This window comes from Strix uralensis, chromosome 11 (genome assembly GCF_047716275.1).
Source record: "Strix uralensis isolate ZFMK-TIS-50842 chromosome 11, bStrUra1, whole genome shotgun sequence".
NCBI lineage: Eukaryota > Metazoa > Chordata > Aves > Strigiformes > Strigidae > Strix > Strix uralensis.
In genome coordinates, this window is record NC_133982.1 from 4,399,778 (window position 1) to 4,426,874 (window position 27,097).

At 55.9% G+C, this 27,097-nt stretch overlaps 3 protein-coding genes across 5 annotated transcripts; 1 reads left to right on the forward strand and 2 right to left on the reverse strand.

The window, feature by feature from the left end:
* Positions 1–373: 373 nt before the first annotated feature.
* CPLX3 (complexin 3) lies at positions 374–4,081 on the forward strand. Its single transcript, XM_074880702.1, has 3 exons — positions 374–1,077; positions 1,423–1,510; positions 2,905–4,081. The coding sequence occupies exons 1-3, from the start codon at positions 917–919 to the stop codon at positions 3,127–3,129; spliced, it is 474 nt and encodes a 157-aa protein (XP_074736803.1). The 5' UTR covers positions 374–916; the 3' UTR covers positions 3,130–4,081.
* A 4,597-nt stretch (positions 4,082–8,678) lies between these two features.
* Positions 8,679–12,308, reverse strand: ULK3 (unc-51 like kinase 3). Of its 3 annotated transcripts, XM_074880611.1 has the most exons (16): positions 12,188–12,308; positions 11,790–11,930; positions 11,468–11,588; positions 11,247–11,351; positions 11,004–11,147; positions 10,830–10,912; positions 10,576–10,731; positions 10,393–10,498; positions 10,213–10,253; positions 9,994–10,096; positions 9,817–9,881; positions 9,620–9,698; positions 9,490–9,530; positions 9,367–9,414; positions 9,228–9,282; positions 8,679–8,965 (listed from the first exon to the last, which is right to left on the reverse strand). In XM_074880611.1, exons 1-16 carry the CDS (start codon positions 12,287–12,289, stop codon positions 8,949–8,951), a joined length of 1,407 nt encoding a protein of 468 aa, XP_074736712.1. In that variant the 5' UTR covers positions 12,290–12,308; the 3' UTR covers positions 8,679–8,948. The 3 variants fall into 3 exon arrangements, with proteins under 3 accessions (XP_074736712.1, XP_074736711.1, XP_074736713.1); XM_074880610.1 differs by having other exon boundaries at positions 9,367–9,530; XM_074880612.1 differs by lacking the exon at positions 11,247–11,351 and having other exon boundaries at positions 9,367–9,530.
* A 1,033-nt stretch (positions 12,309–13,341) lies between these two features.
* On the reverse strand, positions 13,342–27,072 carry SCAMP2 (secretory carrier membrane protein 2). The gene is made up of 9 exons (XM_074880869.1): positions 26,930–27,072; positions 21,694–21,774; positions 20,947–21,036; positions 19,830–19,947; positions 18,958–19,086; positions 18,285–18,444; positions 17,637–17,738; positions 15,012–15,129; positions 13,342–13,973 (listed from the first exon to the last, which is right to left on the reverse strand). The coding sequence occupies exons 1-9, from the start codon at positions 26,984–26,986 to the stop codon at positions 13,827–13,829; spliced, it is 1,002 nt and encodes a 333-aa protein (XP_074736970.1). The 5' UTR covers positions 26,987–27,072; the 3' UTR covers positions 13,342–13,826.
* Positions 27,073–27,097: the final 25 nt, after the last annotated feature.

Consider the following 27,097-nt stretch of genomic DNA (forward strand, 5'->3'; position numbering starts at 1 on the left):
GCTGGGGGTTTGCTCCAGCGCAGCCCCTCGATGGGATAAACCAGCCAGGCTGTTCTATCATCGCCAGCCGTCCCCAACAGCAGGAGACGGGGGCACGGTGTCCGGGGGGGGTCGGGCAGGGCTCACGGCGGCCCCCACCGTGCCCTCACCCCCCCCACACTCCGCGGGGCCGGTCGTGCGGGCTGCGCCGGGAGCCGCTGCTTGCGGGGCTGGCGGCTCCGGGGGCTCCGTCCCCGCTGAAGTTTCCCCCCGGGGGTCGCGGGACTCTCCGTGGTCCCGGCGTGGGGTTGGGGGTGGGGGGTGGGGGGGCGGCGGCTCCGCCTCTCGGCCGGGCGGGGACCGGGGCCGGGCGGGAGGCGGCGGCGGGGCCGGGCGGGAGGCGGTGCCGCCGCCGCCGCGCACACACCGGAGCTGTCCGTGTCCCGGTGCTGCAGCTCCGCTCCCCTCCGCTCCGCTCCGCGGCCAGCCCGGCCCCGCCATGGGCGGCGAGGCGGCGCGGCCCCGCTGAGCCCCGGCAGCCCGGACACCCCCGGGAACTCGGCTCCGCTGCATCCCGGCTCCTCCATAACCCGGTGCTCGGGCAGCCCGCGAGCTCGGTGCCACGGCACCCCGGCAGCCCGGACACCCCCGGCAGCCCGCGACCTCGGCTCTGCTGACCCCGGCTCCTCGACAACCCGGTGCTCCGGCGCCCCGGGAGTTCGCACCCGCAGCACCCCGGTTCCCGGGACCTCCCCACTCCCGGCACCCAGTACTCCGGCTCACTCCTAGCCCGGTCCCGCGGGCTCCCCCATAACTCAGCACCCCCATCTCCCCCGCTCCTCGGTACCCCAGAACTCCATCTCCCCGTTAGCCCCGGTTCTCCCAGCACCCCGGTCCCCCCGCCCCCGGGCTCCCCCGGCCCCCCGGGACCGCGGCCATGGCGTTCATGGTGAAGAGCATGGTGGGGGGGCAGCTGAAGAACCTGACGGGTGGTCTGGGCGGCGAGGAGAAGAGCGAGAGCGAGAAGTCCCCGGCCGAGGCGCAGGGCATGACCCGCGAGGAGTACGAGGAATATCAGCGGCAGCTGGTGGAGGAGAAGTAAGTGAAACCGGCACCGGGTACTGGGGGATCCCGGTGGGGAACGGGGTGCTCCCTCTGCAGCCCCCCGTCCCACCCATGGGAGGCTGGGGGGAGGCAGCGCTGGGGGCCGCAGGGCCGCGAGGGAGTTTAATGAACCCCCTAATCCCTTAATCCGCTTCCTCGCCTGGGAGATGGGATTGTTTTCTTCTTTCAGGCTGCGCTGGGCAGGGGGAGGAAAATCTGGGGAACTGGGACTTTGCAGAGGAGATGGGGGGTACCCGGGTTGGGGGGGTGGGGGGAGAGGTGCTCAAACGCGGGGACTGGGGGCCGCAGCTGCCGGTAACTGCCCTACGTGGTTCACAGGATGGAGAGAGACGCCCAGTTTGCCCAGCGCAAGGCGGAGAGGGCCACGTTCAGGTCCCACTTCCGAGACAAGTACAGGCTCCCCAAGGTACGGCCGTGTCGGGCAGGGGGGGGGGCACACAGGGAGCCAAGCGCCAGCACAGCCCTCAGGGGGGGCTTGGTGATGGAGTCACGGGGGGACAGACAACACCGCTGCTCTGCAGGGAGGGGAAGGGGCACCGGACCCTCTTGCCTGGGCAGGGTTTAGGGCTACAAAGCCCATGTGCAAATCAGTTGCCCTAAAAAGCATCCTTCCACCCAAATCTTGGCCCCTTCCCATCACCCCTGAGCACCACAAGCCACCAGCCCCAAACGGTGGGACCCCCGACACTTATCACACCCCCCCTCTGCCTTGCTTGATCCCACTCTTCCTCTCTTTTGCCCCCTAAATCCAGCTGGATGAGGGAAAGCCGCCTTCGCCCCGGACTCTCAGCGCCGTAGCTGGGAGCGGAGCCCGAGTTACACCTTCCCAGCTGGATTAGCCAGCTCCTTTCCCCAGATTATTTGGCAGACATTTCCTACCTAAACTCCTATTTTGGAATTTCCGCCTGATGAATTATTCACTAGAAACAATTTAATCAGGGGATAATTCAGCCATTCTTGGAATTGCCACAAGCTCTTCTCTCCCCAGCCCACCCTTTATTCAGCAAGAGTCTCTCAGTGGTGAATACTCTAAATTGGAGCTGGGCTAATATTAGTTCAGGAAGGTCAGCTAAGCCAAGTGATATTGTTCAGATTGTTTGATATTGTTCAGCCAGCCTGGATGCACACCCCACTGCTTCTCACAACCCTTTTATTGCCAGGAAATAAACAGCTGGAGAATTAATTTTTCTCCTGCCAAAAGCGAGAAAAGGCAAAAAAAAAAAAAGAAGAGATGGAGATTTTTTTTTTTTCTCCAGGGGAAATGGGGATTTGTTCAGATCTGGCCCCCCGATCCTTTTGCTGCTTTCATGCTTGAGATGTCCCTTCTAATCTTTCGACAAGTTCCTTCTGCTCATCACTGATCCTGCTTGGCAGCCGGCTGCCTCCTGCAGTCTCCCTGTGGCTCTCCAGCGCAGAGCTGACCCCGATCTCCGGTGGGCGCAGTCATTAAGCATACGTATACCTTAATTGGGTGCCTAAACCTCCCCAACCACTCTAATGCGAGCTGAAAGCAATTTATACTGATGCTAGCACACTCGGGGTTCCGTCTCTGCTCTCGCTGTGTCTGTTGGGGTGTGCCCAGGCTCTGCTGAGCCGTGTCCCCTCTGGGTCAGTGTCCGACCCGCAGCACGAGCATGGCTGTGAGCCCCAGGGACCAACCCACGTGGACCTTAAAATGGGAAGACAGCCCAAAGCCCACACAGACACTGCTGTGAACCTTGCACATGCCTTTAGTGCCTCCAGAAGACCCTCTTCCCACCCGCAACATCCCCCGCCTGACTTTCTCCTGGCCCATTTCAGAACGAAACGGATGACAACCAGATCCAGCTGGTGGGAGGGGACGTGGAGCTGCCCAAAGAGCTGGCCAAGATGATCGAGCAGGACAACGAGGAGGAGGAAGAGAAGAACTCGGTTATCGGCCAGCTCAGCAACATCCAGAACCTGGACCTTGACTCCTTGAAAGACAAAGCTTCGGCCACACTAGAGGACCTGAAGCAATCGGCTGAGAAATGCGCCGTGATGTGACGTGGCTGAATGCCCCCTCCCCGTCAACGTGACGGTGGGGGAGAAGGGAGGGGATGCAGCGAAGGGTCTGGCAGTGGCTGTTGCCTGCAGCGGGGACCCCACTGATGTTGTCACCCTTGCCTTGTGTGAGTCGGGTCCTCCTTCTGAGCCGTGTGAAGCCTCAAGTCCCTGACCCAAATGTCCCTGATGTGTGGTTTTTGTTTTGTTCTCTGGTCTGAGGTTAGAGCAAAGAGCCAGCATGTCCCCCCCGTACCCCAACGCCTCCTCCTGTGCCCGTGGCAGTGAGTGTCTTTAGCGAGAGCTGGGAGGGTTGTAGGGAAGGAAAGCCCCGAGTGACCTCGGAGTGTTACTGAACCACATCAGCACGGGAAGGCAAAGGCTCTCCAGCAGAGCTGTGGCCATACGCCGTGTCTCTGCCTACACACTTCAACCGAGCCTCCTAGAAATGACAGGGAGGCTCCAATTTGCTTTGCAAGGATGAGGCACAATGTGAAATACCCCCCCGCCCCAGCCTGCATCCCATACCCGTCACACAAGAAATGACATCTCGTCCATGCAAGAAATACCAACTGCTTTTTCCTTGAGGACCCCCCCAAAGGAGCCAGCTGGGAAGGATCCCATTTATTCCAGCAGGAAGGGGGTTTTGAGGACCAGAGAGAGAAAACCTGAATTAATGCCAGCGAGGAATAAACCCCCGCCTCGGTGCTCATCTGAACCCACAACAGCCCCTCCCCAGAGTGGCAGTGTCACACCCTCCCTCTCCCGGGGTGGGATCCACTCGTGTCCTTGTTCCTTCCAGGAGAAGAACAAAGTGACAAGGGAAAATCTCCTCCTTTTCTGCCGTGCTGTAGTTGTGTGCTGTGCTCAGTTGAGTGTCTTTCCACCTCCTATGCTGTCCCCGTGCCATGGTACTGTTTAACCGGTGGAATAAATACCAGGAGATGTCTATGCATCTATTTCTCTCCTCGAGCAGTACTTTCCTGATAAAGGTTTTGGGGTGCCCCAAGGTATGAGGGGTGTAGAGAGATCAAGTGCATCCCCTCTACAGGGCAGGGGGGAGCAGTGACAGGAGCTCAAGGGAGGAATCTCTTGCAGCATCATCCGGAAGAACACATCATGCCTGGTTGTGGTCGGGTGTTTTGCCATGTTTCGAACCGAAGGGATGCTATGAGCGGCTCTTTGTCGGCAGCCAGCTTTAAAAGCAAACAAAACCCCCAGATTTCACAGATTTTTGGCTATTTTAGTAAAAAGCCTCAGAGCACTCACCAGCTCCCCGCCTCAGTCTCATGGGCACTGCAGGGTGTCCACGGCACTGCTCTGAGCAAGGACATGTCTCTGTGGGGATGAGACCGTGATAAGTACAGGTGTGACTTCAAGCCGGAGCAGCTCTGGCCTGCCGACATCCCCGTGGGTGATGGGCTCCTGCAGCGAGGCTTCCTGGAAAAACTTGGCACAGGCTGGGAATTTACTGCTCCAGATCCCAGTGGAGCAGATTAACTGCTATTTGCATTTGCAGGGTAGGTGGGTCATCCGGGAAAAAGCAGGGGAAGGTGCTAGGAAGCTATTATTATTATTATTATTATTATTATTATTATTATTATTATTATTATTATTACAGCAAGGATGCTGGACCAGGCCATGCCTGAGGCTGCTGGGCTGAGCAAAGCTCCCTGGTACAGCCAGGAGATTGCTTCCTGCCCCCAGCCCCCCAGTAATACCATGCTGGGGCCAGGTAGTCCTGAGAAACTCCCACTACCCTCCAAAGTCAGAGGTTGTCTCACCTCTCAGAGGAAATCAGCCACCGCTCTGGCTGCAGGACAGACAGCCAGAGGCAGCTCAGGCTCCTGGCCGCAGCTCAGGTGTGATGCTCTGCCCACGGGGACACACATCACGTCATCCCATGGGGACACACATCACCACAACCCTCCAGCCCCAGCGACCAGGCTGCTCTCCAGCCCTGCAGGGACCCACCAGCAGCTCCAGGGAGATCTGCCCCGGGCAGAGCCCTGCCCCAGCCCCCCACGGCACTGGAGGCTGGCAAGAAAGGAGAAAGAAGAGGGAAGATTGGCAGAAGCAGCTTTAGCTCTGAAAGGAGATCATACCTGACGAGGCTCAGCCCAAGCTCATCTAATCCCCCACCAGGAAAGGGACAGCAGAGAGCAGGCGCTGACCAAGCCAAGCCCTCCAGCCTGCCTTGGCTTTTAAATCCCTGGCTGATGGCAAGGCCTGATCAATAAAACACCCTGCGGGTGAGCGGGACCCCGACTGCAGCAGAGGGAGGGAGATGGGGCTGGGGGATGCAGCCCTTTGGTTCATCCCCACCCATAACCAGTGTAACCTCACCAGGACACAGCCTGGACCCTCTTCCCCACCTTTTATTTTGCCCCCCTTCCCCGCTCCCCCAGCCGCGGACCTTCGGCTGTGCTCCGTGCTCGCTCCCGGCCCACGTGCCGCCACGCAAAGGCCGCGTGAAGCTCGGCGGGTTTATTTTAGGAGGCACCATGACCCCCAGGCATGTGAAAAGCAAGCAGCACGCGCTCTCCCCGCTTGGCTCCGCGATGTGTTAAACCTCAGCAAAACGTTCCCGGAAAAGCGTCGTGAGCTCCGAGGATGCTCCGAGCCCGCAGCCCTGCTCCCGTCGCTGGCCTGGTGCCCGTACCAGGGAGGAGAGTTTGGGGTGGGGGGAGCAGGGGCAGGCAGCCCTCCTCCTGCCTGTCCCCTGCCCATCGAGGCATGCAGCCCGTTTGCCAGCAGTCCCCACTGCCAGTTCCCCGGGCATCCCTGCAGCCGAGCACCCCGGCTGCCTGCACACCATACGACTGCTCCGGGCATCAACACACGGGCTAGAAAACCTTAAAGCTAAGATTTAGTGCAGATTAAAGAAGAAAATCTATTTTTTCTCATCTACACTATAAACGCCTATATAATGCCCTCACCTATGGGGCCAGGTTTGGGGTGGATTTGTCCAAGCAAGCCCTTGCTGGCTGCTGGAGGATCTCTGCCAGCAGCAGAATTTATCCATAAATACCCCGTGGGTGGGCAGAGCTCCTGCCCTCCTGCACCGGCGTGGAGCAACCCCCCAGCGTACGGCTGCAGGATCAGGCCTCCTGTCTGCTGGCGAGCGCGGGATGACGTGAGTGGTTTCCCCAGTGGAGAAAGCATTAAATGAGCAGTCGTTAAAGCACCGAAACAAATGAACCGGCATCAAAGGATGGGGGATCTCCGCTGAATGCTTTGTTTTTCTTTTTGCAGGCAATTAAATCTCCTTGCAAGCTGCTGCAGGAAGGGATGGCCCCATCCATCCCATGGCAGCATCGCTGTGCTGCTGGGCCAGATAGTGGGATTAATCCGGATTAAAGAGCACGGGGGAGAGCCCGGGATTGGCTCCACACGCTGACCCAGCTTCCCCCAACCCTCTTTCTTTAAAGCCCATTAAGTGAACTCACACCACCGAGTAACCCACGGGGTGGTACAAGGAGGGTGATAAACCCATCTGCTGTCCCTGTGTCCCTCGCCAGGTGACAAGCCAGACCCAAAAGCTGCCCCATGAGCGATGCCGGGCTGGAAAAGCCCTTTGCAGGGAGGCAGGACCGCTTTGGCATGTGTCCCCACCGGGCTTTGCCATGACACGGATGGGAGAAGGCGGACGGAGCATGGCAGCGCTCGCTCCTCCCCGCTGCGGCCGAAGCCGTGCCCAAGTGACAGAGGCCACCGCCGGAGGTGGCCCCACGCTGCCGGGCTGGGGACTGCTCGCTTCGTGCCTCCCGCCCTCCAGCCTGCGCAGTGACATTTGGGTGAGCCCTGATGCAGAAAAGTCTCCCATCCACCCCGCCACAAAGCTGGGGCACCTCGAGCTCCATCACCCCCAGGGGAGTGGCCGGAGCTTCTCCCCGCTTCAAAAGGTCCCAGATTCGGCCGCGTCTTCGACAGAGCGTAAAGACAGATGCGATTATCCGCGCCGGCTGCCGCAGCCAGCCGGTTCAGCCATGCCCGGCGGCTCTGCGCTAGCCACGGGCCGGGGGAGGGCAGGGGCTTTGAAAGCTCTTTAAAGCCTCAGGATATAATCTCTGCTCAGAAGAATAATAATAATAATAAAAAAAAAAAGACATAAAAATGCCTTGCCACATCTGCCCGGGAAGCTCTCCAACAGCTTGGGAATGGAGCAGCTGGCAAAGGACTAAAGGCTGGGGCTGCAGTGGCGGGGGGAGAAACCACGTTACGGGGCAGCATCTGGGGGGAAGGCAGTCTCAGGAGGAGCTTTGCTGGGGCCACGGCTCAGACCATCCCTAGGGCCCCCCAGAAATCACCCCATCATTCACTCCAACCCCTCTGCCTTTCCCCTACACCCCCTGCCTAGCCCAGCCGTTCCTCACCCACCATAAAAATCTATTGAAGAAAATGTGATTTTACGTAATCTTTCATGTTGTTCTGCTTGATGTTTTACATGCACACACAAAAAAAAAAGAGATCTGAAGCGAAAACAAGGTCAAACCTTGCTTTGGCTGCCTCATGTCCCCAGGGAGGACGGGGAGGTAGGGCGCTCCCAGCCAGTGCTGGCAGAGGGGAGGAGGGGACTCCCCGGCTCCGGTCTTGGGCAGGGGGACAGGGACGAGGGGTCCCCAGCCCTTCGCGATGGCTCCAGGCACCCCAGGCTGGCTCTTGGTCCTAGGCTTGGCTGGAGATCCCTCTTGGGTCTTAAAGCACAAACCCAAGACTGGAGGAGTTGGAGAAACCAAAGTAAGTGTTTATTAAAGACAATAAATTACATTCCCTTAAAATACAGTAGATTTTGAGACAAGTCCCTTGCTTTGCAGGACAGACAGACCTCACCGCCCCAGATAAGTGACTTCTGGAGGGCTGGGGGCAGTTCCTGGGAATATAATTTGGATATTCAGGTTGTCAGAGCCCTGAGGAGCAGAGCAGGCAGGAGGCCGAGGCTCTGCCTTCGGGGAGGTATCGCTGTTTGCAGCCGTGCGACTCTGTCCCTGAAGGTGATTGATTTCTGCTCATCTGTTTTACTCGACCCGCGGAGGAGCATGCACAATCCGTTAGTCCCCGCTGAGCACTACTAACACCTCATGACACAAATGACACACACAGTCAGTACCTGCCAGACTCCAGTGTTTAGGTTTAGGAAGCAAAAGCCTCGACCCTGACGCTCCAGCAGGGTGCTGGCTGGGCTGGGACAGTGCAATTGGGTGCTCGAGGCTGGACGAGCGGCCGTGGGCGCAGAGAGGTAGTTGCTGGGTGAGAAAGGCACAGCGGAGGGCAGGCACAGGCAGCATCCCCGACCCCCTCCTGCCCGCTGCCACCACCAACAGCCTGGAGCTACCGGCCGGGTTTTGTGGGTCTGGGCTGTGCATATGCTCAGGGCTGCCCCAGAAGAATTTGGGAGGTGGAAGAAACATCCAGGCAAAAAGGCAAGAGACGTGTGCGACTGGCAGGGGGCATATTCTGCCAGAGCCCGGTGACAGGACAAAAATACCCAGCCCGTCACAGGCAGCAGAGGGAATTAGAGTGGAATAACCTGTCCGCCGCGTCAGGCAAGGCTGCAGCAGCAGACGGTCGAGGCAGGGCTGGGAGGGGACTCTGCCTGTCGGGAAATGAGTGGATGCCAGAGCCCGGGGAGAGGGGCAGATGGTCCTGCGGACCCTCCCGTGGGACTCTCCAGGCGTGGGAGCCCAAGGGTGAGCCCCCGAGGCCGTTACCCCGATGCAGTGGGGACAAAAGCCTCGTCTTTCCTCCACCCCGCCGACGGCATCTCTCTGCACGGCCGTGCCAGGGCGGTGAGCAGCATCCCGCCAGCCGGCTCCGGGGCCTCACTGCAAGGTACAGCCTGTGCCGGGGGGGACAGAGGACACTCACTCGGCTGCACACACCCTCATCACCCAGCCAGGGTGGGCACCCGGGTGCAGATGACCCCATGCCGAGGGTGTGTGGGGTGAGGATTACCCACGGGCAGGAACATCCCCGTGGCTGCTGCAGCTGTAGGGACGCTCCCCACCGCAGGACGGCAGCCACGCGGGGGGACGCTTCCCCAGGCCCGTTTCACCAAACCCTGTCTGATGGGACAAGAGGGGACAGAGATGGGGACTCACTGCTCCGGACGGGCTCCGCCAGCGCCTCCTTGCCCATGGACTGCGCCTCCCGCATCTGCCAGGGGAGAGGATCATTTTCCATCCCGCAGACCCCCTCCCTGGCATGCTCCAGAGCCACCCCCCCCCCCAGCAGCCATACCTTCATCTGATCTTTGAGGTACTCGGCTCGGGCCATCAGGGTCTGGATCTGGTGGAGAGAGAGGAAAGTCCTTTCAAAGCCACACCAAGGGGGACACGCCGCCGTCCCACGGCTGGCACTCACCTCCGCGTGGAGCAGCTCCCGTCGCCTCCCTGCAGGCTCCGCTGCAGAGGGAAGAGGGATGTGCCCTCAGCTCAGCCACGGGCGCAGGATCCGTCCCTGCCCCACAGCACCCACCGCGGCTACAACTCACCGGCCAGGAGGAGCAGCAGCTCCCCCAGACTCTGCTGGTAGAGCTCCAGGGTGTCACCATCATCTTTGCCTTCCTCCTCCTGCAAGAGACCCCAGGACCGGGCTGCAGCTGGGAGATACACCGGCTCCCTCCCCACCCGGGTTTGCTCCTTCCCCTTCCACTCGAGGGGAGAAGGGACCCCCAAATCCACGGCTCACCTTAGCGATGGCAGCAGAAGCCATTTCCAGCGCAGCGCAGAGCCGAGGCTTGTCCTTGGCCATCTCTGCAATGGGAAGCACCATGGGGAGGTGGGGTACCCTTCACCCCAAAACCCCACCAGGTGCCCCCTTCCTGTTCTGACAGTGGGGGGGGGGTGTGTCCCCAAAAAGTGCTACCTTTAAGGAGCTCTCTGGCCGGGTTCCCTTGCTGCAGGAGGTTCTTGCTGCTGGAGGTGACCAATACCTTCAGCTCCTCTGCTCGGGAGATGTACTGCCCCACCTGCCCACAGTGCGGGGGGTGAGGGGACCCCCACCACAGGGGACAGAGGACGAGGGGGGACATCTTGCTGAGCAGGGGGATGCTGTCCCCCACCTCCCCAGGGATTTCTGGCTCACCTTGGTTCGGATGGCTTCTTTCCGGCGAGCATCGCTTTCATCTAGGGAGGGGGAAGAGTGATTGAACACTGGGGTGGGTGGGCTGCAAACTGGGCCTCCCCAGGGGTGCTGCCTGCCCCCTCCCCCCAAAATGCACCCAGCACCGCCCAGGACCCCCACAGACCCCCCAGGAGGACTCACAGTGCAGAGCCGGTACAAAATACTCCAGGGCTTTGCAGTAGAGGGAGAGAGCGGCGGAGGCGTCCCCCTCCTGATCTTTCTTCACCGCCTCCACCACCAAGTCAGTCTGGGGGTGACAAGGGGGGTGCTCAGGGCTCGGCCCCGCTGTGTCCCCAAGGACCAGCACCCCAGCACCCCGCTCACCGCCTTGCAGAGGCTCTCGGGGCCGGGGACGTGCTCCATATCCACGAAGGGGTGGGCAAAGAAGCACTCGAAGGAGATGCGTTTCACGGGGTCCCTCTCCAAGAGCTGTCCTAAGAGATCCCGGCACTCCGGGGAGAGCGGGGGCCGGCTGGGCAGCTGGGGAGGGAAGGGGGCTGAGACCCCCAGCCCTGCCATCGCCCTGGCACCGGGATGGGCCGCGGGAACCCACCCAGCTCCGTCCCATCCCACGTTACCTCGACAGCCCGGTTGCTGCGGATCTTCTCCTCCAGCTCGGCGAAGGAGCGGGAGGCAAAGGGCGGCTTCCCAAAAAGTGCTTCTGCAGGGGGGAAAGGGAGCGGCGAGGGGAGATGGAGAGGGGGAAACCCACCCCGAGCCAAGCCCTGGGGCAGATAAAAGCAAAAGCCCACCGTAAAGGATGACGCCCACCGACCACAGGTCCACGCGGGCGTCGTACTGCTGGCGGCACACCATCTCGGGGGCCATGTAGAGCGGGGAGCCCCGCAGAACGTGCTTCTCGTCCCACGGCGACATGTACTGCGCAAACCCGAAATCTGCAGGGGAGAGGGCGAGGAGAGCTTGTGGGGGGCGAGGAGAAGGAATTTTCTCCCCCCCCCGCCTCACCCAGCTCCTCTGTGGGGACCTGCCCTGACCTGCCAGCTTCAGCTGGGGGTTCTCCGGGGCGCTCAGGAGGATGTTCTGAGGCTTGAGGTCCAGGTGGGAGATGTTGTGGTCGTGGAGGAACTTCAGGGCGCAGGCTGGGTGGGCAGACGGGCACGTGGCAGGGGGGACACCACCGCAGCTCTGCCCCCCCAAAATCCCCAGGAAGGGTGCCCGACAGAGCCGGGGCGGGCAGCGGGCAGGGTGCCCTTACCGAGCTGCTGCAGGAAGATGCGTGCCACCTTCTCGGGGAGGATCCTGCGCATCCGGATGAAGCGGGAGAGGTCCCCGCCGGCACAGAACTCCATGATCAGGTAGATGTGGTCGCTGTCCCACTGGGAGGCGAGAGGACCCCGTCACGCCACCCCGGCCGGTCCCAGCGCATATCCCACCCACGCAGGGTCCGCCTCGACTGGTTTGCCCAGTTGCTGGCACGGAGCCCCCACGGATACACCCCTGGGGAGCCAGGATGGACCCTGGGAGCCGAGCCAGATGGGTGCTGGCTCAGTGCCCCCTCGGGAAGCCCCCAGCCCCACCTGGAAGTCCTTGAGCTCCACGATGTGCGGGTGGCGGATGGTCTTCAGGATCTCGATCTCCGTCAGCAGGTTCTCCACCGACGCCCGGTTGAGGCTCCTCTTGTTCACGCACTTGATGGCCACCACCTCACGCGTGTCCCTCTGCCAAGGGGGGGCCAACCCTGGAGCCCCCCCGTACCCCCCCACCCAAACAGCCAACCTCGGGGGTCCATCCCCAGCCTGGCAGCGGGGTCCCGGGTGGGAAGGGAAAGTGGCAAGGGGGTGCCCGGCTGGGGGCAGCGGGTTCCATACAGGGGCTATAGGGATGGTACCTCACACGGAGGGCTCTGAAAAGGGGGGTGCCACGGGGGCGGGGGGGGGCCGCAGGAGGGGGACACCCGCAGCGGGCGCGGCCCTACCTTCCTGTAGGCCTTGTAGACGGTGGCGTAGGTGCCGGCGCCGAGGCGCTCGGTGAGGATGAACTCGTCCAGGCGCGGCGGGGCCCAGCCGGCCCCGGCCATGCCCGCCCCGACCCCGGCCCGGCCCGGCCCCTTCCGCCTTCCCGGCGCACCCCGGCTCTGGCCACGCCCCCAGGACACGCCCCCGCTCGACCCTGGCCACGCCTCCATTGTAAGCCACGCCCCCAGCCCTGTCGTGGTCACGCCCCCCGCCCGTCCCTGGCCACGCCCCCCCCCCGGGAGGAGGGGCGGGTGCGTTTTGAGCATATTTACATTTTATTCTTAATTTTATCTTTTTGTTTTGTTTTTACATGAAAAGATCAGACGCGAGGAAAAAAACACAGAAAGAAGTGGGTGTAAAAATGGCGATTTCTGGATGAGGAGGCTCCTCTGGCCCCCCCAGCACATGCTCCACCAGCAAAGGATGGGGGCACAAAACACAACCCCCCTCCTGGACAGGAGGAGACAGAAAGCAGCAGCACAAAGTCAAGTCTGCAAGTAAAACCCCCACCCGGGGCTGGAGGCCACGGCGTGGCAGAGGAAACTGTCCCCATCACGCCCTGCCCCAAGGGACACGTCCCCCCCTGCGCCACATCCGTGGCCAAAGGGACACCCCAGCTCAGGACGCAGCTTCCGAAGCTAAACACACATCAAAGTAGTTCTTTCCCAGCTGAAAAAAGTAACATGTGGGAGGAGGAAGGCAGGGAGGAGCTGTCCCTGGAGAAGAATCCATTCGTGCTCCCGCCTGGCAGGCTCGCAAGGTTAGCTGGAGAGGGACAGCGCGGTGTTTGAGCTGGTGTCTTCAGCGCCACAGCTCCCAAACAGCAGAGATGGCAAGTCAGAAATCACTTTTCCCCTCCTTCCCTCCCTCTCCCTCGTTTAAGGCCACAGTGGAGACTCAGCCCCCTCTGGTCCCTTCGCCCCCTCTCCGTGCCCAGGAGCCCCAATGGCCATCATCTGCAGGATCCATGGAAGCGGAGGGTGGGGGGTGGATCTGCCATTGGGGAACAAGGAGAAAGACATTTCCCCTCCTCCCTAATCCCCCCTGCTCCCAGGTTTTCCCTCGTGCCATGTTACCCCAACTCTCAGGAAGCAGAGCAGTTAAGAGGTCAAAATGCAGCATCGTGTAAGTGTAATAAACCAAAAGTACAGTTTCTGCTCTTAAAATTAATGACATAAACTACATGCAAGTTACAAAACCCCCCCAAAACAGCAGATAATCAAATTCTTCATAGCAAAGGCCAACAGAACAGAGTAAAATCAAAACCTGCTTCCCCTCGCCTTCCTGCTACAGACAGGGCGAGGGGAGGAAGAGAGACAAACACTCAGTATGTCCTGGATAGAGAAATATATTTGCTTCAGAGAATGTCTCCCCTATCTCCCCACACCCTAAAACAAGACAGGGAAAACTAAGAGTCATGAACGTAGGCCAGCTGAAGCTAAAAAACCAGACCTCTTCTCATCTGGAGTCGGCATCACAGAGTTAACATGGTACCCCCGAAAAGTGCATCTTTAGGAAAAAAAAACCAAAAAAAAAAAAAAAAAGAAGGTTGGGGTGACGATGGCAGAGGAAGCGAGGGGGAGGCAGCCCCGGGAAGGACTAGTTTCCCCGGAAAGCACTCTGTGCAGCTGAGGAGGCCGCCCCAGCAGCTGCGTTCTGGAAGCTCCGGTTGGTGAGGATGCCTTGGGAAAACTCTTCCTGAGCCCTTTGGAAACTGGCTCCCGTGCGTCGATACAGGGAATGCACCTGGGAAACAGGAGAGGAAAAGAATCAGCGTGCAGTCGTGGGCTTGCTGCGCACACCCTGCTTGCCAGCTTGCTCCTCCTCAGCCCCGTCGCTAACCAGCTCTCCTGGCAGCTGGAGAGGATGGGCTGGAGCCACAGGCTCCATCTCACCCGGCACGTGATGCTGCAGATTTCAGGAGACCCTCATTTATTGTAAAATGCGGAGCTCTCAGTAAAATGGACTAAAAACTCCCCTCCCCGTGCTGTGATGGTATGGACACTTAACTCCTGCATTTACAGACACTTGCGGGGCAGGGACCTGAAGGTGCCTGCAACTACAAGCATCAGCTATTTCCTTGAAGATACAATTTCAGAGAAAAGGAGGAGGAAGCAATAGAAACAGGACCCGTTCAGCCTGTCCTTGCCTTCACCAAAGCTACATTCCTGCTGTTAACTGCAGAAACGCAGCCCTCGTGTGGTCGATCAGAAGGAGGAAGGGGGGGCTTGTGTTTGGGAGCCAGCAGGAAGGCACTCGTTTGGATCCCACCAGGCTTTGAAGAGTCCCACAACATTGTGGTAGCAGCAATTGTAAAGCCCTGGATACCCAACTAAAGCCGCCTCCACTCAGCCAGCTCTGGACTGACTCAAGCTAAAGAGAGGTGCAGGAAATTTGGTGTCTGTGTTTGATGAGGGTGACCTTTGGGACCTCGCGGGCCATTTTCTCTGGACAGCAGCCAGTGCAGCAAGCATTACTACACCCTCCTTTATTCTAACGTGCCTGGTTAATGTCATGCCTTACTGAAGCATCTGTGCCTCTTGTTACCTCCCCAAAGGCTGCTTTCCCACCTGCAAGTCCCCTTAGTGTTCCAGCGACTTGGCACCGATGCAGGAAGCACAAGCAAAAATACTTCCATTAAAAGCTCTTGACAGTGCCCTGATTACCTCTTCAAAAGCAAGCTAATCCCCAGACAGATGAGAGGAGGTGGCAACCCCGAGGTACCCTGGGAGCAGCCTGACCTGTGGATCAGCCGAGACCTCGCCTCGCCTCCGAGGCACTCACCTGCTTCAGGAGGAAGAGCGAGAGAACCGCGCACAGCGTGAAGAATCCTGCCACCACCATCATGATAACAGCCACGGCCAGGTTCCCGTGCAGCTCCGACAGCGCCGCAATCCATCCGCTGCAAGAGAGAGGCGAGCGGGGTGAGCACGGGGAGCTTTCGACCCTCAGGATGAGATGGAACAGCAGGAGAAGAGGCAACGACAGTTGCACAAGAGCCTTAGGGGGAAGGTTACAGGGAAGTGCAAAACCGAGCATTAACGGCTGTGGAAACAGGGACCCAGAGCTCATCCAGGCACTCGTTTTGGGGCCAGAGTTTCCATTATCATTTTTAGAAGCAATTCACCTCTACACAAGAAAATCAGGCTCACCCCACCCACGTTACAGCCCTGGCCCCTGGCCCACCCCCTTTAAGCAGCAAAGTCAATACCCTTGGCACCGCCATAGATCAAGTCACTTCCACAGGCACCTTCTCAAAATTTGGCCAAGTAGTGTAAAGATAGGCTGGTACATCTAAATTGGAAGAGATCAGCTGGCAGATCTGGAGCCTAGATCTACGTGTCACCGTGACAGCTCTGCGTGGCCAGGGATGTAAGTGTTGGGAGGTGGCAGAAAAAAGGAAGGAAGGGATGAAGTTAGAGCTACAGAAAGGAGGAAACTGGCAGTTGTTGAAGGGAAGGGGCAGGAAGGATGCCAGGAATTATCACTGCCTGGCTGTGGGCAAAAATACCAAGACACCTCACTCAAAACACCTTCCTGGGTGCTGAAGAAAGGAACCTTTCCAACTGCTAAACCAAGTAAACCATGTGCCACCAGGAGAGAGGGAATCAAGTGAGCCAAACCGTCCCATTTGATGTGCTGCACAACTTCTTCCTCATTACAAGGAAGCGGAAAGGCACACCATGCACTACAGCCAAAAATAAACGCGCTGTCTGGCTGGAGGAAACACAGCAGAAAGCTCAACACACGCTCTCCAAAGCCAGACTAAAAACAGAGTGCCCCCTCCCAGTCCCCCATGACTAAGGCAGCACCAGCTAGCAGGGGAGGGAGCAGGACAGCTTTGCCCATGAGCCGTTCTGCAGGCAGCGGGCAAAAATAGACAGCAGTTTCACTGCGCTCATCACCTGAAGACTCCCCCTCAGGAGAAAACCCACTAGCTGTTAACCTTTTCACTGTTCACAGTAACTCCGGAATCTGATCTGCGGCCAACGCAGCAAGGCGAAAAGCAAGCCTCTGCTTCCACTGCAGGGGGCAGCTGCTGACAAGAGGCCTGTTGGACCCACTCCAGAAGCCCAGACTCATCCTTCTGCACAATGCCATGAAGAATGGGTGAGGGTAAAACCCTCTCTGCTTATTTTTTGAAGCACAGCCCACCGACAACACACCTGAGAGAAATTCAGGAAGAGTTTGGGGACCAAATCAGGCTGCTAGCAGCAGTACCAAGTTAAGCCATACCCAGACTCTGGGTCAGAGATCCCTCACCCCCACCCTACAGCCTCCATCAGGAAAGGCTCCATTTTCACAGAATCACAGAATCATCTCAGTTGGAAAAGACCTTGAAGATCATCCAGTCCAACCATTGACCTAACATTGACAGTTCCCAACTCCACCAGATCCCTCAGCGCTGGGTCAACCCGACTCTTCAACCCCTCCAGGGATGGGGACTCCCCCCCTGCCCTGGGCAGCCCATTCCAACGCCCAACAACCCCTTCTGCAAAGAAATCCTTCCTAAGAGCCAGTCTGACCCTGCCCTGGCACAGCTTGAGGCCATTCCCTCTTGTCCTGGGGCTTGTTCCTTGGTTCAAGAGACTCATCCCCCCTCTCTGCACCCTCCTTTCAGGCAGTTGTAGAGGGCCAGGAGGTCTCCCTTCAGCCTCCTCTTCTCCAGACTAAACCCCCCCAGTTCCCTCAGCCGCTCCCCATCAGACCTGTGCTCCAGACCCTGCACCAGCTCCGTTGCCCTTCTCTGGACACGCTCGAGTCATTCAATGGCCTTTTTGGAGTGAGGGGCCCAAAACTGAACCTGCTCATCGAGGTGCGGCCTCATCAGTGCCAAGTACAGGGGTAAGATCCCTTCCCTGTCCCTGCTGGCCACGCTATTTCTGATGCAAGCCAGGATGCCATTGGCCTTCTTGGCCACCTGGGCACACTGCTGGCTCATGTTCAGCCAGCTGTCAATCACCCCCCCAGGTCCCTCTCTGACTGTCAGCTCTCCAGCCACTCCTCCCCAAGCCTGTAGCGCTGCTGGGGGTTGTTGTGGCCCAAGTGCAGCATAAGGCAGATGCGGTCAACACTAGAAGCTCAGCATCAAGAAGGGATAAATATTATGTGTAGTAAGTGATGGGGAAGGCAGCAGAGGAGGCATGGAAGGTTTCACATACTCCTTTCAGCGCTGGCCCACAACAGCAGCAAAAGTATGTGCCTTTGCTGGGACTAGGATGGGAAAAGCAGAGGAGAGAGGCAGCCCAGCTGGGACCTGCCAAAGCTGTGTCAGAGGAAAACCACGGGAGAAAGAACAGAGAGCTGTCAGAAACGGACCCCAAAGCTCCTGACAGTCACAGCCCTGGTGAGAAAAAGCATCCATGCAGGGCTGTGGGCTGACATGGCAGCCTGTGAAACCAAGCTTACCTGTCTCCCCAGCCAGGAATGCCGACAGCCTGGATGATGTAGATTGCTATTTGGCAGAAGAAGATGAAAAAGAAGACGAAGAAGCTGAAGGAGCTGTCAGACCTGCAGAAGAGACAGCAGGAGTGAAACCCAGGACATGATCCCTGCACAGACTCCCTTCTCTAAGAGGAGGGGAAACAATTTCGGTGAACTCCTTTCTGCTGGGAAAAGCTGCTAAGGGGAGGTGATTCCAGGGGAAAGCTGCTAAGGGGAGGTGATTTCAGAAGGAACTTATGCAGCAACACAACTTACAACATGTCCACTGCGTTATCACAAAACCACCGCTCTGCCCAGTGTAAGGTGGGGTGAAGGCAGCTTCCTTAACACACGCAGCATGCTCAACACATTAATGTGCCAAACAGGTTCTCAGAAATGAATAAAAAAGCAGGACCTGATGACTGGCTAGGCTTGGGGTTCAAGACGAAAAAGGACCACCATAATTAAGTTCCACCAGATACTTCCAGCATGTTTAGGAACAAGTGGGTTTGATCTATTTAACAATGCAAAGAGCTGGAAGAACCCTGCAGGCAATATATGATTGGAACAGATAAAACCAAAGCTCCTCCCACTAAAAGATACATCCCCATTACAGAAGAAAACAGTACTTGCCTGAAAGCCTTGTAAATTGGTCGGTACCAACAGAGAAAGGCACAAGGGGTGAATAAAATAAACCACAGGATCGAGAGACCAAAGTCTACTCCTCTTTCTGTCTGGACTGTGAACCACGCCAAGCAAGCAAGCAGGTTTAGGAGCAGGGTAATCGAATGCACTGTTCAGGATGGGGGAGAGAGAAAAAACATCAGTAAGTCCTTGGAAAAGTCAGAAGCACCCCTAATCTCTCACTGAGCGCATGAAGCTCTGCAGAAATTAAGGAGACTTTGGGTCATCTAATTTCCTTGCCTCCCTTGAAAGGAAAACAGAGCTTAACCTAAGAACCTCACCAATCCTGCTGCTTACACCCAAATCTGAAATCTTTTCAGAGCACCAAAATTGACAAATATGGTTGAGAGTGGACGCAGTCTCTGAACTGTGCTATCTCCTGTCTTTCGGTCTCAGGAGAGTTGTTCATGTCTCCACTAAACAATAATCAAAACTGTCATGAATGAGCTATTCCCAAAGCATAAACTTGGAGTCCTTTACATTTGCCTTCATAAAGAAGGAAGAGAGGCATTATTTTACCCTTGCAGACAACACCTACAGAATTTACTGGAGGGCAAAGCTCAGCATTTGATACAGAATCTTCTTAGAAACAATTTTTATTGGAGTTCAAGCTATTACTTACACATCCACAAGTAATACAGCATCTTGCATATCCGCTGGTAGTCAGCTGGGATGTCTGCAGAAAAATCCTGATAAAAACACGGCTTGATCGGACACTTCTTGGGAAGAGGTGGCCAATTGTTCTGCCTCGCTGTGGAAAGGAGAAAGGAGCAGTTCTTCACTTGCTCTTCTCTCAGTGAAAGACTACTTCGCACACCATAATTTGCAATTAGCCATTCATATATGCTGACATTAAAACCTTGGAAGAGGCTAGGTCTTGGTAAGTAACTAGGTTTGAGCAGGCAGCACAGCAAGGATGTGTTAACTCTGCTGGCAGCAGCAAGGCAGACCAGCCTAGTTTGAGGGCTTCCCTCTGTGGGAGGCAGAATTCCCCTGCAACAGCCAAAGGGCCATCACAACTCGGCACAAGCCCAGATTCAGCCATTTAAAACCAAGATTAGGGGAAAATACTGTTTTGCTGTGGTTAACAGAGCCTTGAGACTGGAAAAAAGCTTTATTGCTCTCAGTGAAAAGCCTTAACATGGCAGCATCACACTACAGCTCAGACACGGATCCAAAATTGGTGTTTGAGGAACTTAGCGTGGCCAAACGCAGATGCTGAGAGCACGCTCGAGGGCAAAGACCCATCAAAGCTGGTCTCCAGCATCTCATCTCTGAGCTCATTTCCCATCTTGCAAGTTATGGGATGACAGGTACAGTCCCAGGAGGGTTGCTGCAGCTGTGAAGGACTAGAGGAAAGACACATGGCTTCGAAAAAAGCTGCCTGCACTTGGACGGGCTGAGCTTTCATCAAATCCTGACAAACCAAGCAGGCCAGGCTTCCCTGGGCATCACGCTCCCCGCGGGCAGGGCATTGCAGGAAGCAGTACTCACGATTAATGCTGGCTGCGTTGTTCTGCAATTCCCTTTCCTTCTTCTCCAACTCAGCTGCCTTCCTCTCTAATTCTGCCTGCTGCTGAAGAAGCCCAGCCTGCGCTGCCGCAGCCACAGCCTACAGTAGAGGGAGAAGAAGGTAAGTCCTTCCCTAACTGAGGCAGTGGCAATACCACCAGCAATCACACCGGATGCCAAACTGGAAGGGAAGCAAAGGCAGTTCAATAGCAAGGGTTGAGGACGATTTGAAAGCTGAACACCCGTGGCTGATCTGAAACATCTTGATGTTTTCTGCCTTACCTGCTGGAGGATGAAATCAAGATCAATGCAGAACTCCAGACAGATGTTCTTCTCTTACCCCACAGGAAGACAGGGCTGGAAGAGCCCTCAGGAGACTATCCAGTCTGTTGCCCATCCTCTACACACTTCCCTTTCAGTAAAGCTACGCTTTTCTTGCAGCTTCTTCTACCTCCCAGTTCGCCTCATTGCTCTAGTGCCTTGCAACAGAGCAGCAAGCAGGACTCCTGAGTTTACCAGGACAATTCTCCTCCCAGCTAGGAGAGGAGGTTCAAAGGCAAGGCAGGACAGCTGTCTACCACACCTCTTCAGCATCTCTTCTACCTGTTTGCTATTCTGAGAACTGATCCTTTCTCCTAGCAGCCTCAGCTTCTCTGCTCCTTGGATGAGGTGATCCTGGCAGTCGGGTACTTGCCAGCCAGTCTAAGCAGTGGCTGCAACATATACCTAGACTGCATTTACGCTCCTGGAACCGAGCATGTCTGACCAGTCACCAGAACTAAGCTAAAAGTATTAGCAGGATACATTTCAGTGTTTGCAGAGGGAAGCCAGAGCAAAAAGGATACAAGGCAAAGCGAGCTCTGCCACCAGAGGGACAGGGAAAAAGGCATAAAAAGAACTGAGTGTACATATTCCCTATAGAGATCTGCTTCACAAGGCAGGTACAAATGCAAGTTTAAAAGACCACCTGCAGCTTCCCACACGCAACTCCAGCAAATCCCATTCCCCTCCTATTCCCACGTGCCTCCCGAGGCCCACGGGAGCTCCTCCACGCTCTCCAGCCCACTCTTGGGAGGGCAGCAGTGAGGGGTGGCCATACCTGGGGAGTGGGCTCCACAGATGTCTGCAGGACAGCAGGCTGCGAGGGGCCAGAGGGCTGCGTGGCTGGCGTCGTCCGTGCTGCATTTGTCTTAATATAAATCACAAACAACAGGGCAAAAACATTACACGTTCCTTCTTTTAGTAAAGGATAGTTCAAGTTTTAGCGCTGCTAAACCAGAAAGCACTAGCAGGAAGGAACTCTGTTTTCAAGTTCCTTAATGCACTGGGGAGCAGCACCTGAGGATTATGGCTGTTAGGCAAACAAGAAACAAAAAGGGATTTTGATCAGTTGTTTAAACCACAAATATTGCTCTACCCTGGTTTCCTGTTCTCCTTTTCCCATCTCACACATGGCAGCAGCCCGGAAATAAGAACTAAATTCTTGCAGCGATCCATCAATGGTATCGCCAGAGCAGTTCAGCTCCCAGCCCAGAGACCAAATACATATTGATGTGTCCTGCCACAAAACATCTTCCCTTTCACACTTCATATAGCTTTACAGCGAGCCAGCAGAGAGTTTGAGAGAAGCTGTTCCACGCGAGGAGAGAGCTCCAGCTGGGAGTTTCTTAGTGCTCCAGTGCAGGAGCAGTTACATGCAGCTTGCCACGCACGCAACAAACTACAGCCCACGGGGAAATCAGCTGCAAACACCTCACTCTTTCCTTTAAGCTGCACCTATCAAGGGACCTTCTGCACTGCTAAAACCACCACCAAGATACCTAGTGCAAAGACACGTGGCACATACCAGCTGGGAGCTCTCAGAAAAGGGGTTGAATTCATCCAAGCCACTCTGGCTAGTGTTTGTGAGCTGTGTCACCGAGGGATCCTGAAAGGAAAGAGCAAAGACAAATCAGCATCCGACACAGGTCATCATTAGCTTCTCTGTTACCCACGCTGCCTGCCTTCCATCCACTTGTTAGCTGGGAACAGGATGGGGTGAAACACACCCCCGCCACAGGCAGATGGCCTTGGCTGGCAATGAATTTAAATAACCAAGGAGATGACTATCAGCAAGGCAAGATTTGTGGGCAGAAGTAATCTCCTGTTCAGCCAAGAGGTACATTTGAAGAACTACAACAAGCTTTTGGCACAGGAGCCCTTTCTGCAGATTACTACCACTTACCTACAGCGAGTTATTCCTAATTTCCAGAGACCTGAAGGGGGACGTGAATTCATTCACCCACAGTCAGAATATTGCTGGAGACCCAGGACTACCTCCCAAACCTCACTCATACCACAAAGCAGGTGAGGATCCACAAAGCACAGCAGAGCCTCACAAAATGAGTTTCCAGGTTCAACTGGTTCTGGCTAATAGGTGTCAGCTGCCACCCAAGGCATTTGGACCAGCAAGTTAAAATGCCAGTGATTGCTCTGAAAAGGCAAGACACCCAGAGGTGTGACACCAATTACTTTTGGAGGTTTTACAGCTGCATTCACCTGTAGTCACTGCATCTCCTACTTGTCTCCATCAAATAGTCTGATTGTTTAGAAAAAGGCTCTCAGCACCTCTGCCAAAAAAGCCTTCCTTCCCTCACCTGCAATGCGCTTAGCTATTTTTACTTCTTCCTTTATACACACTACTTTCCATAAAAGATGCCTCTTTAATAGCCAGACTTGGACCTCTGGAGCATTTCTCTCCACAGTTATTAGAGAAACAAGGTACTTTTTGAACTCGGAAGTCCTACTGTGAGAACAGCCTGGCTATCTGATAGCTGGGTGTGGGTGAGAAAATAAATTGGCTTTTCATCCCTCCCTCCCCCAGCAACTCATGTCTCGAGATCAGTCATTTTAATTTTGCGGTTAACGGGGTGAGAAGCAATTGAGGCTGCGACAAGGTGAGAGCGGAGCAATCGAGGTGTGCAGGGCTGACTGAGTCCGTGCGCTGCAGAAAAGTCATGTGGCTTGTCTGAAACCTGCTGGAGCCATTCCCCGGGGTTTTAGCGCAGCCTTCTGCTGAGCAAGATGCATACAGAACAGTTAATGAGTAACTTCACACATCTCCTCGATAGCAGGCACTCCCTACGCAACAGGTTGCACTAGTTTATGAATCACCCTGGGCTGAGGGATCTCAGACAAGGTTTTGGATGCTGCTGGATGGAAGTAAAACTCCCCGGCCAGGCAGGGCTATAAAAAATTGGGAGCACCAGCAGAACCGCCACACTGGAAATAAAGGCTGCAAGGATCAAGGCAGAGGTTTTATTTCACTACTCCTCCTCTGGAGGCTTTAGCTTAACCAGTTTTACAGACACATGAGCTGCCGACACCAGCTTACAAGTCAGTTAATGCACGACAGCTACTGCATGCTAGCACAATATCCTTTAATCCAGAGCAGGCGAGGTCCCAGCCTGACTAAAGTCCAGCAGAAGACAACTGCACAAGGAAGAGAAACTCCCGTAAAGGTATGGGAAAAGGAAAGCAAAGGTTGCATAACCACTTTAAAAGCCTGAATGGTCAGGCTGGGAGGAAAGGGCTCAGAAATAAGGAGAAACACTAGAATACCGAGGCAAAACACACATTTCTCTCTTGCTGTCGCTCCCTTCCATTCAAGCAGAAAGCCCCTGAATTAAGGGGAGGCTCACCAGTGCAGCACTGCTATCGAAAGGGCAGGCTGCCCTGAGCAGGGCAGGGAGAGCAGCACCACTGTTTCACTGCTTCCAGCTGCAGAACAGTTTGATTTCAAAGGGAGACGACCTCTCATCTTACCGTGTAGCTTAAAAAAAAAAAAATTAATTAGACAGTACAGCAAAGGCAAGGCAGCTCAGCTTAACTCACTTGCTATTGTGCAAGTGCGTCTGTAATAGATATACAAAGAGCAGGGAATTTGCAAGAAAGCTGAAGTGTGTTTGGACATGTGCCTCTGTGCCCTGGATAGGGCAGGAAGGAAAACAGCAGCTGTGAAACAGAGAGTGATAGAAAGGCACCAGCTTCCGCAAGCCTGGACTACACAGCGTGAAGGATGAGTAAGCATGAGAAACAGAGGAGATGAACGAGAAGTTGCCCACAGAATTCATACTTTGGTTATTTTCTGCAAGCTACAAAGGAAAAGGCAGCTGACCCTCCTGAAACAAGCACCAGCCTGAACCTTTATGCTGTGAAACACGGAGAGAGGGACTTAATTCCAGCACTTGTAGCCACATTACCCAGCTCCTCCTCCAAGGAGCTAATAGCACCCTCCTCTGCTCCAAAGGTCCCACACACCTTTCCTTTCAGAGGGTGTAGTTGTCAGGGCCTCCAGTTAAACTCAAGCAAATCTTCTCAACTTCTTTCCTGCTTCAGAGCTAAGGAAAAGCCTGAGCACCTGAAGGCTCTCTTACTTCTCCAGCTATTCCGCTTGACTTAATAAGTACGTCCAGCCACAAACTTCATGCTCACAAATCAGTTGGATTGATCTGCAGAACGCCAGCGAGCAGATCCCCATTTGTTGCCCTTCCTACTATCGCTTCCTCAAGTGACAGGGATGCGTGATGTCATTTGTCATGATTTCAGATTCCCCAGTGCAGAGTAATTTCACGTTTCGACCAAATTGCACTGACATGAAGATTAAAACTGTTCTCAAATTGTTTAATACAAATACAAAGTTGCTGTCACACTGTGCCAGCCGACAGAGCTGCTTAAATATTTTGATACAAAAGATTAGTGCAAGAAATTATATTCTTCCATTTCTTTCTGTTCGCACAGGTTAAAGAAACAAAACAAAGAGATGCCTCTAGATGAGATCAAGGCAAGAGAACTCAAATGAGAATCACCTGGAACTTAACACAGCTGTTTAAATACTGCCAGTCCTGCAGTCAGCCACCAGTGTGGGACCTCAGAGCGCTGCCACTGCCTAGAAGATGCGTTGAGAGAAAGCTCAAGGATTTTATTATCAATATCTCTAAAGAAGATAGAAGTTTCCATCCCTGCCTGAAGTTTGCATCAAAGTTTTGGAGGTAGCTGCCACTTATAGTAGGCTACTGAATAAACAAAGGCAGTTAATCATCTCCTGTTAACCAGTTACAATAAGTAACAGAAAGAAGAGCCAGAGATATTTTTAGCAGGGCCAAACTAGCTTATTTTATACCAAGTTTATTGAACATCATGAATAAGTTCTCCTTAAAAGGCAAAGATGCCCAGTTATGTCAGGATTCACAGAGTATGAAGCGCTATACTGGGATCCACAATAAGGAAAGACAACCCTGGTGCTCTGCCCGAGAGATAATCATCAGCGTGACAAGGCTGGGAGAGTGAAGACGCTTCTAGTCTTTCAGCAAGACCTCCAGAGCGCGTGGAAGGGGATGTTGGTGCCTGCTGGGTGGGCAAACCGTTCCCCCAGCCCTGCACAGCACTGAGCCAGCAGGTGGATCCAAACCCCAGCAGGGAACAGGCTCGTTTCATCAGATTTACTAGGCTGGGGCAGCGCTGTCCTACATTGCAAGATGCCATTTTCAAATCAGAGAGACAGGGCTTTGAGGCTCCAGGCAGCAGCAGTCAGAGATTCCTCGCATCCAGCTGCTGATGACTGGGGGAATTTTTCTTTGAAAAGAAGGGACGAAGGTGAACACAAAACCTCACACTCTCAAAAACAGGCTATAAAACCGGCCACAAAGACCAGCTGTAGCCGCAGAGAGTCACCAGACTATCACAGGGGCATCCGTACATTTGTCCTCATTAAAAAGTAAGGCTGACATCAGAGTTACCTGTTGTAAACTGCATCCAATCTTTTTTGTTTAAACAGTGAGTAAGTGCGAGCACTGCCCTGTTCAGTCCGATACCAGGACAGCTTTAATGTGCATAACACAGCAGAATCTTTACTTCCTCAGTGCCAAAGCAACAAATCCCTACATGAAGAGCAACTGTTCGTGTGAGCCGTGCTACGTTCCCCCCGTGGAAGGAATATTACAGGAACGTGGTCATCCAAGCCCTTTCCATTCCTGAGACACACCAGAGCACGTTAAAATGAAAGTGAGGAAGCTAAAGGATTTTTTCCTTCCGATTTCACTTTGATTCCTCCTAACACCGAGCCTGATCAACAAACAGTTTCACTCTGGCTTGGCCATGAAATCAGAGGTCAGGAAATCAGCCCTTCCTGCAGATTACAACCCAGCCAAGCAGCAAAGGTAAGGCAGCGTCCGCAGCCGCTTACTGATGAAAGTGAAATCCCAGACACACATTTTCACACCACTGCCACATGAATCAGGTCCAAGAGGCCATTCCCAGCCAACTCCCTGCATATATGACCCCACGTTTCAGAGCACAGAGATTAATCCCATAGAGGACAAACCCAGTGGAAGTCTCCAAGGCTTTGGCTCCTGAGAACCACAGCCAAAGGATGCATTTTGCCTTGTGGGCTGTTTTAAGAGGACGTTAAAAACAGGCCCCGCAAAGACACAGCAGTCGGTTACACCGCCCTGTGGCACAGCCAAGAGAGGTCCCTCACCGGATTGTTTTTAATACCTCTACAACCCAGGCGTCCACAACTATTTCAGCATCCTCCAAGGCAGGGGCAGACCGCTGGCGGTCAACCCGCCTCTCCAAAGCCTGGAGGGGGGAGTGGGGGCTGGGGCTTGAAGCCCAGGAGATGTGAGACCCCTCCTCGAAGGGAGGAGCGGCCCGTTCCGGGGAGAAACGGGGGCTTCCAGCAAGCGGCGGCGGGACGGGCTTCCAGCGCCTGCGGGCAGAGCCGGGGCGCACCCCGGCGGGGTCACACCGCTCCCCGGTGAGCCCCGGGCGGCTGGGGAGGGGGGCAGCGTGGCGGGGACCCCCGGACAGAGGGGGATAAGCGAGGCGGGGACAGGACGGCCCCGGGGCGGGGGGGGGAGCGGGCGGGGGTCCCGGCGGCAGCACGCCCCCCCTAATCCCGCCCCCTCTCCCCCATTGGCCGCGGCGGGGAGAAGCGGCGCCACTATTGGCCAGCGACGCTTCAGTCAGTGCCACGTCCCGGCGGCGGGCAGGGGAGGGCCGGGGCAGGGGGAGGAAGGGGCCCGCGCGGGCCCCGCGCCCACCTGGAAGGGGTTGATGTCCACCGGGTCGGCGAACGGGTTGGTGTCGAAGCCCGACATGGGCGCGGTCGCCGCTGCTCCGCTCCGCGCTCCCGCCGCCGCCGCGCCAGGCACTTCCGGGGCAGCCGGGGCGCCGCCAGCCACGTGACCCGCCCCGCCTGCCACGTGACT

Bases quoted from the DNA above. Each gene is read 5' to 3' on its own strand.
- CPLX3 (XM_074880702.1), top strand. From the start codon at position 917: ATGGCGTTCATGGTGAAGAGCATGGTGGGGGGGCAGCTGAAGAACCTG. The intron at 1,078-1,422 runs GTAAGTGAAACC...CGTGGTTCACAG, and splicing joins CGGCAGCTGGTGGAGGAGAA to GATGGAGAGAGACGCCCAGT. The intron at 1,511-2,904 runs GTACGGCCGTGT...GGCCCATTTCAG, and splicing joins ACAAGTACAGGCTCCCCAAG to AACGAAACGGATGACAACCA.
- ULK3 (XM_074880610.1), bottom strand. From the start codon at position 12,289: ATGGCCGGGGCCGGCTGGGCCCCGCCGCGCCTGGACGAGTTCATCCTC. The intron at 10,254-10,392 runs GTGAGTCCTCCT...CCCCCTCCCTAG, and splicing joins TTTTGTACCGGCTCTGCACT to ATGAAAGCGATGCTCGCCGG. The intron at 10,097-10,212 runs GTGAGCCAGAAA...CACTGTGGGCAG, and splicing joins AAGAAGCCATCCGAACCAAG to GTGGGGCAGTACATCTCCCG.
- SCAMP2 (XM_074880869.1), bottom strand. From the start codon at position 26,986: ATGTCGGGCTTCGACACCAACCCGTTCGCCGACCCGGTGGACATCAAC. The intron at 19,087-19,829 runs GTGAGTACTGCT...TCCTTTCCACAG, and splicing joins CAACGCAGCCAGCATTAATC to CGAGGCAGAACAATTGGCCA. The intron at 13,974-15,011 runs GTGAGTGCCTCG...CCTGTTTCCCAG, and splicing joins CGCTCTTCCTCCTGAAGCAG to GTGCATTCCCTGTATCGACG.